At 25.9% G+C, this 8,964-nt stretch overlaps 2 protein-coding genes across 2 annotated transcripts; one reads left to right on the top strand and one right to left on the bottom strand.

Moving 5' to 3' along the window:
- Positions 1–812: 812 nt before the first annotated feature.
- Positions 813–3,142, bottom strand: LOC113554106 (nucleolar protein of 40 kDa-like). Its single transcript, XM_026957798.1, has 6 exons — positions 2,981–3,142; positions 1,780–1,935; positions 1,635–1,717; positions 1,435–1,564; positions 1,161–1,373; positions 813–930 (listed from the first exon to the last, which is right to left on the bottom strand). Exons 1-6 carry the CDS (start codon positions 3,014–3,016, stop codon positions 862–864), a joined length of 687 nt encoding a protein of 228 aa, XP_026813599.1. The 5' UTR covers positions 3,017–3,142; the 3' UTR covers positions 813–861.
- A 169-nt stretch (positions 3,143–3,311) lies between these two features.
- On the top strand, positions 3,312–7,882 carry LOC113552226 (zinc finger FYVE domain-containing protein 1-like). The gene is made up of 12 exons (XM_026954982.1): positions 3,312–3,479; positions 3,642–3,891; positions 4,041–4,325; positions 4,404–4,632; positions 4,700–4,911; positions 4,986–5,152; positions 5,607–5,735; positions 5,816–5,933; positions 6,580–6,750; positions 6,846–7,011; positions 7,090–7,218; positions 7,291–7,882. Exons 2-12 carry the CDS (start codon positions 3,655–3,657, stop codon positions 7,515–7,517), a joined length of 2,070 nt encoding a protein of 689 aa, XP_026810783.1. The 5' UTR covers positions 3,312–3,479; positions 3,642–3,654; the 3' UTR covers positions 7,518–7,882.
- The last annotated feature ends 1,082 nt before the right edge of the window (positions 7,883–8,964 follow it).

Genomic DNA, 8,964 nt, shown 5'->3' with positions numbered 1-8,964 from the left:
CGTAATTTATACAATATTTAATGTTAATTCAATTATTAAATTAAATTTGTTTTTGAAATTTATTTTAAGTGTTTATTTATAATATTAATTATCACTCATTCATTAGGTTGAAATGTTTATGATCCGAGTATCGTTATTGAAATTTAATGAAGTATTGAAGTGTCTGCATTTAGATTTAGTGTTTTAAGCGGAGCAATATATATATATATATATAGATTTTAAATTACATGTGTTTCTTTTTTCTATCTTTCATAAGTCTTTAAAGCAGTAAAAATACTATGATTTTTAATAACAGATTGGATGTGGATGATTACTTGGGTAAACGCAGATTAAGAACTTATTTATGGGGGAGGTGACTGATATAAACGGACATGGCTGAAACGCTATCGGAACGACAATATATTTTATTGACTGCTGAAAATAAATATTCCAGACTCTACAGTAGCAGGGGAGACTATCGCCCTTTCTTACCCCAGGTCTGCACCTGTGACATGGTAATAATAAATTAGAATGGTAATTGGTAGGACGATAACATTTCATTGAATAGAAATAATAGAATTAATGTAAATTACATTGATGAATATGGATATTTTAAAATATGTATTTATTGAAAGACAAAATCCTTTTGGACTAGAAACTTTGAAAATTGTATAGGTTTAATTTTTTTAAATTAAAAAATAATGTAACAGTTTCGACTGAACCAAATAGAGATGGAAAAGTATGTGTCTAGTGTCTATTACATAGTTTTAGCTTATACATTAATAATAAACAAAATAAAATATATTAGCTTTTTTAAATAAAATGAAACTACATTATAAGTCAGTGAATTATATTAAAATATGTCCAATAAAAAGTATTTTGTTAATATGTTTTCTTTTTTTTGTGTTTCTTTGATTTTCTTTTTGAACTTTCCTCCTCAGAACTAGAACTCTATAATAAAATAATTAAACAGATCAACTAAATATAATTCTTAGTTATCAATTATTTAAGTATGTGTGGTCAAAAGAAGTTAAGTCAGATTTTTAAATAAAGCCTGACACTAATAAAAGGAAAGTTTTCCAAAAAATGAGTTTTTTTTTAAGTTCAAATTCAATTGTATAACATCTTTAAAATGTCAAAATTTGAATCTAATTTGATAACTAAATGGATTGTTAGCTTACATTTGAAGAAGAAGTTGATAAATGTCTTTTTCTTTTCTTTTTTTTCTTTGATTCGCTAGATTTTTTCTTCTTTTTCTTTTTTTTGATTTTTTCATTCGTTGATAAAACATCTTTATTTATTGCTTCAGACTTTTCAGATTGATTAGGTGCTACGTGTAATACCTCAGTCTCATCATCGTCTGGCAAAAGATCATAAATTTTTCCAGATGTGCCCTGTAATTAATATATTATTTAACTAAAATAAAATAACGAGTTAATAAATGAAATGTCATACTTTAAAACAATCTTTAGCTAAATGTCCACCAGTTCCACATCTCACACACTTTGTGTTATAAACTGCATCTAATTGAATTGTTCTTTTACCCTTAGAATTGGGTTGAATCTTTCTTCTTTGTTCATCTTGACTAAAAATTATTACAGAACTATATAAAAATATTATTTCTTAGTTTAATAATAAATTAAGTTATAACTCACAACATTTGAACTCCATTGGGATCTAAATCTCTGCCACTACCTTGATCAACAAGTTTCATAGAAAGAGAAATCTTTCCGTCATCCTATATCATAATGCATATTTAAAATATAAGTAAAATATTTACATACAAATTAATTAACTTACTGTTCCAATAACTTTAGCCCATATTTTATCACCTTTAGATAAAACATCTGTGGCATCATCTACAGGTACTCTAGACAACTGTGTACGATGTACAAGACCTTGTTGCTTAGTTCCTGGTATTCTAATAAATGCCCCATAGTTTTGGACAGATGCAACCTAAAAATTCAAATTTAAAAAAACTAGATATTATACATATTTTATGTTTCTTATCTTCTCACTATTAAAAGTATTTTATATTTATTTTAAGTTATGTAGTACCTAAAATAAAGTAATAAAGCATTCAGTTAAATTCATTAAATTAGCAAAAACAAAAATAGAGGAATTTAAATTAAATTTATAATAACAATCAGTGGCAGTGACAACTTTTTAAGTCTTTGAAGACTTATGTATTTTAAATATGTTTACCACCGCCCTGTTATTGAAACAAAATAAGCAGTAGGTGGCTTTGTTTCACACATCTTCCCTCTCAAATCATAAATCTCTGAATATGATATAAGTAACTATATTTAAGATAAAACAGAACTTAAATAGCTATGGCAATATACGAATGTAGACACAGTAACTTGATAGTATATTAGTTTATATAAACTAAAGTATTTGTCATGATATTTGTGTTAATGTCTTATAATTAGACACCAATATAGACCCAGCCAACTGAGCCAACCATTCACATATTTAGCCATGAAACAATTGCTTCAAATAATCTTCAAACTTACAGTTACATATAACGATAATACAGTTCCTTGTATTTTTGACTGTAGTATACTAAAATATATTATTTAGAACTACCATACTATTATAATTCAAACCTTTTCTCAGTTTGCATCACATTTTGTATAAGTAATTTTTAAGCGCTTTAATATTTTTATTGAATAAAATTGTTGATTTAGGTTACACATATGATTATTTACATTTTTTTTATTAAATAATTTTTTTTTACATTTTTTTATATATTTTAAATCATGTAATAGCAATCGAATTTATAGGTCATAAAAAAAATTTAGAAAATGCAATAAAAAAGTTGATAAAATACGATAAAAAAAAAAAAAAATTAGGTAAATAGAAAATTTTGTTTTCATTCAAATTGGTCCTGATAAAAGTGATTAATTTGATTTTTATGATTTTATAAAACTAGTGCAATTGAAACTGAAGATACAATTTTTAATATACTTTCCAGATCAAAACTATTTTACAAACTTACTTCTCCTATAAATATGTCATTTATATTCATAGACATTATTATTATCAATTATTAATCATTATAATAATCTTAATAAATATAAAATAGCAATAAAAACATTTGAATATCCAACTACTTCAACAAGAACGGCTCAGTTTTTTATTTACTGTTTACTTTAAACTTTTTAATATTAACTGTTATCTTAGTATATTATTTACTTGCAATTCAAATAATCAAAACATAATTGATAACACGAATATCTATTCAAAGATTCACCTTGGTTGTTATTTTATGATAACACGAGACCATGATAATCTGATAAGAATATTTTTTTTACGCAGAATTTATATTTCATTGTTTATTTTAATTTTTGTTGTTCCTTTGTTGCCTGAAACTCTTCATATAATTAAAAACAGTTTAAACATCATAATTCATCACCATTTAATATAATCAACTGCGTTACCTAAGCGTTAGTGTTCAACATAAACTGCAAGTGCACAATCATAAATGCATTTATAAGGTAAATATTATAATATATTTGCTTAATTATGATAATTTTCACACTCACTTTTACTTGTGTTGTGTGTAACCATGAACGTATATAGGTAAAAAATACTGCGTAATTTAATAATGCTTAATTATTGAAAAGTTATTTTTATTGTGTATAATTTAATATTTTTAGAGATGTCTTGTCAATGGACGACAACTGTTATGGTCATTTAGGCCATTTAAAAAACCAACACAAGTTACCAGCCATAATGACCCCTGTCAGTACAATTTCTTCGGCTCACAGCGATTTTGGTCTTCCAGATGTGACCTTCACATCTCATTTTACATCATTAAAACTTACTCCCGATTACAATGACAGTGATGAGGAAGGTGATGGTCATTGTCATAGCTTCTTACTTCTCGATGAGAAAGAAAGACTGAAGGTATGTTTAATTACAATTAGGAGAATGTTGATTAGTTATCAGATTTTGATATTGCGTCTTATTTTATCCCATATTATGACTTACTTAATTTTATTAAGTACTATTTAAATATTTAATATTTTTTCATTGTAATCATTATATTTGCATAGGTGTCTAGCGTTGAAACGTTTGTAAAACGTCTCAATGGATATAAAAATACTAATCCAGTTAAAGTAATATCTATATTTGGAAATACTGGTGATGGAAAGTCGTACACATTGAACCAATGTTTTTTTAGAGGTGCAGAAGTATTTCGCACATCTTCTGAACAAAAAGCATGCACAGTTGGAGTTTGGGCAGCATTTGATCCATCCTTGAATGTTGTGTGTTTAGATACTGAAGGATTTTCTGGTTCAACTGCTCATAATAAACAAAGGACTAGGCTTTTGCTTAAGGTAAATTAAATCTAAACATAATTCATACTCAAATAATATTAAGTATTATTAAATAATATGAAAATAAAACTGTTCTAGGTTTTAGCTGTATCAGATGTAGTTATATACAGAGTTAAAGGTGAACGATTACAAGATGATATGTTTAATTTTCTTGGTTCAGCATCTAAGTCATATATAAAACATTTTCAAAAAGACTTACTTACTGTTTGTAATAGATCAATAGATCCAATTAAATGTGCTGATTCTGTAAAAGGACCAACATTATGTATTTTTCATGAAACTAGAAACACTGAACCATTAGGACGTTGTAAGTTTTGATAGTTACTTTTAAGTGTATACCATTATAATTTTATTAATATATATTTGTTTCAAAGATAATGGTAAAGATGTCTCAGAGCAAATACAAGATAGATTTCATGAATTACAACTTGACATTGATGGATTTGCATCTCTTCGCTATGTGGGAATTCAAACTATTATTCCACCAACAGATTTTGGTCAAATTAGAGAAGTACTTAATGAAGAAATTAAAAAAAACTGTAATCGACCACAGAGATCTCCACATATTGTTTATCTGACTCTTAAAGTATAATAATATATTGTAATTCACAATACACTTACACATAGTGTACCTACAGTTAAAATATTTTACTTTTCTAGGCATTGAACGACAAGTTTACTGGTGTAATTAAAACTTCAATTGAACCGCTCTTTCCAGATCAACATTTAACATGTCCGACTGTATGTCAATCTTGTGAACAACGATGTTCAAATAGTGTTGGACATTTAAAAGATAACATTCCCCATTTTAACAATTCTAAATGCAGGTAATATTGTATACTGTATTTAAGATTTTGTTATGTATTTGATCATTATTTGCTGTACAATATTTATAATCAGAGATAGATTAAAACATAGGCAAGGGGCTAGGGCACAAACATTTTATAATTTTCCTTTTTTTTTTTTTTAATATTTATAGTATATACTATAGTCCACGCAACAAAAATTGGATGGTGATCTCCACGACCCGCCCACCATAAACCGGTAGGTTAGCCATGGGTCCTCATCAGCTGGAAAAACAGTGATAGTTTAATAATTATTCATTTTTGTTCAGTTATGACTTGTGACGCTGAGTAGAGTTTTGTTTTTAGAATGTCTAATTAAATAATCTAGTAGAACTAGGTACTCGGATATGTGAAAGGGATGAAAATCCATTTAATCTAGCTCTGATGGTCTTATATCAATTATAATGTTAATGATAAGTAATACAATATATTTCAGGTATCAGTCACAATTTGAAAATTCGGTTTATATTTGTAAAGTGTGTGCAGACAACGGAACACCTGTTGTTGTTACAACAAATTATACTAATGATAACCAAAATTCTTGGTTTAAATATGCGTTGTCTGGGTAAATATTCACCAAATTAAAGTATGATAAGATAAATATACTTAATATCATTATGTATTATATTTTAACATACAATTTAGGTATACCATTGATTGTCCACAATGTGGTGTAATTTATCGTAGTAAACAGTATTGGTATGGAAATAATGATCCAGAAAAATCTGTCGTTTATACAGAAACAAAACATATCTGGCCTGGTGTAAGTTTTTATATTTTGTACATAATAATTACATGTTAATATCATTCTTAATTGAGTAATATATAAACCAAAAATAATTTTTATATTTAATCTAATATATATTAAATAAATTTCATTTCATTTTTATCAAATGTAAAATGTATAGTTGGGAAGTAATCGACTTTGAATACATTTTTGTATCGAATTTGAATACTACCAGATTTTTATTTATACTTATAAATACGAGTGCTCATGAAGTATTTAAATTTATTCAACTTAACTTAAATCAAGTATCTGACTGTTTTATTGGAAAAATAAAAACTATAGATATTTAGAAACCCTATTTTTCCCCAGTATTCAATTTTTTTTCTATATCATATCTATTAAATTTTAAAATACTTAATAAATTAAAATGTCATAAACATATAAAAATTAATGATATAACTATATATCTATTAAGGTTTATTTATTTATATTTGATTGCATATATTTTTTTTTACAATTTCAATCAATTAAACGTTTTTTGCTAATTTATGAAAATTTTAAAATAAATTAAACCTATATTTGTTTTTATATAATATACTTGCTGAGAACATTTTTTTAAATTATTTTATAATATAAGATTATATTCTAATAAATAATAAAGTAATTGTATGTGTTTGCTTAGATGGATTTGCCTTCCTCATCTAGTATGAATCCTGCTAGAAAAGTGTTGGATGGAGTAACTTATCTTTCTGAAACAGTTGCTAGTGTTAGTTATGAACCATCCCGTTTGTTATCTTCTTGGGTTGCTGATCAATTTGCACCTAAATACTGGAAACCAAATGCTGAAATAAAGGTACTATTTAGGTTATATAAATAATACTTTAAATTAATATTATTACCTATACTCATATAAATTAATTATAATTAGAGTAATTGATATGGTATTAGGAATGTATTGTTTGTAAATTACAATTTTCTTCAACATCAATAAAACATCATTGTCGAGCGTGTGGAGAAGGGGTTTGTGATGAATGTTCTAAACGAACATTGTGTGTTCCAGAAAGAGGATGGAATACACCTGTTCGTGTGTGCAATTTTTGTTATAAACGATCTGGTTTGTTCTCTTGTCTTAATTCTTAGGTCATGATTTATAAAATTCTAATAATTATTTTTTTTAATTTTAAAAATATAGGAAGCATAAGTAGTAATTGTTCAGATTCATCTAGTCGGGGAGACGAAAACGAAGTAGGGGCTCGTAAGTTTAGTGAAGCTGTAGTACAAACATTATCTTCTGTTGCTTCTGTTCTAGAATATCCAAAAAGTTAGAACAACTACTATTATTTTATTTTATTTTTTTGTTATATTTTAGTGTTTAATTATTCTTGTTTTTTAGATCTTATCAAAGATACAGCTAGACCATCTTATTGGGTACCTGATAATGAGGCATTAGAGTGTTATATATGTAAATCAGAATTTGGATCTACTTTAATATTGCATCATTGTCGTGATTGTGGCCAAGGCGTTTGTTCCGGTTGTTCCAACCATCGAAAACCAGTCCCGCATCGAGGTTGGCCTAACCCTGTACGAGTGTGCGATTTGTGTTCTAACCAAGACACATAAGTACATTTTTTTATTTTTTTTGCTTTAATTTTTTATAACCTTTATTTAATTTAATAATGTGCATCATTTTTTGGTATTCCAAACTGGATAGTGACTTAAGAAATTGACAATTTGAAGTACAAATTGCCAGTGAATTTTATTATTCCTTTTGTATTGTTCATTTTTTTTCTTCATTGCCAAAAATACATAAACAAATTACTGTGATAGGTATGATTTAAGCTAGTCCTAAGTGGTTTCCTTGATTTCTTGGTGGTTCTATTAGTTTTACTCATTGTTATGATAGCTCCATTATCATTAATTAGTATTAATTATCATATTTTATTGTTTGTTTTATTTTATTAAATACTCATTTATTGACCAATTTACAAATTTGTACTTTTTATGATATTCTAAAAGACTTAAAGTGTTCATCAAAATTGTAATTACTTGAATAATTAGTTATATATTTATTATTTTATCGTATATTACTAATTATTTATAATATTAATAAACCAATAAAAAAATTGTTATATCTATACTATTGCCATCTTTGATCTGATTTCAATATTTTTATGTTAAATCAAACAAATTTAAAAAATGTTTCAGATTCTAAACAAAACAATGATTGTATTGGTTTTATAGCGATTATATTTTTTTTTACCAAATAAAGTATCACTGCAACACTAAATTACTATCTATTACATAGTATGTTGTAAAAACAATACCTACTTTAATCTTGTCTGCATAAGGCGCTATTAGAACACTATATTATTTTATTACTTGAGATTGTGTGATATATATTATAATTTATAACTATATAATGAATTAAATAAATAGGTTGTTAGTTATTACTATGTAATAAAAGCAACTTAATATAAATGATAATATATACTACACATTTATTCTAATAGTAATGTATACAAAAATATCGCTTGTAATTACTCTAATCTCAATATTTATAAAGTTTTTAGATACAATATTATTGTACGAGACTTGAGTTACTACTTACCTACTTTAAATCTCGTTCATGGCTGTATGAAGCTAGTTATATGTACAGATGTACTGAATGACCATATTTTATAGGAAATATTTTATTTTTTAATTTATTTTTGAACAATTTGACATTATTCTTAGTTATTTAAGAATATCATTCTCAAAAAAAAAGAAATAGCATTACCTATATCAGCATTACCCATTCTTTTATATGTTTATAAAAAATAACAGCATGCACTTTTTAATTTTATAAATTATGAATTTTATTTACTTCTTAAGAACATTTTTTGGTGGTTTCTCAATGCATTAAAATCAAATCTACAACTTGTAGTTAATTAGTTATTATTTTTTAATGTATTTTTAAGTTTAGACAATTCCCTGTGTATGTACTTATCAGCCTTTATAATATTCTACCTCACTCATCAAAACTTAAATACTAGGTTAATAACTAATATAAATTAGTATAAATTAGATA

Source organism: Rhopalosiphum maidis, chromosome 2 (genome assembly GCF_003676215.2).
Source record: "Rhopalosiphum maidis isolate BTI-1 chromosome 2, ASM367621v3, whole genome shotgun sequence".
NCBI lineage: Eukaryota > Metazoa > Arthropoda > Insecta > Hemiptera > Aphididae > Rhopalosiphum > Rhopalosiphum maidis.
Note: the sequence above shows the minus strand (reverse complement) of the source record. Positions and strands in the feature narration are given on the sequence as shown.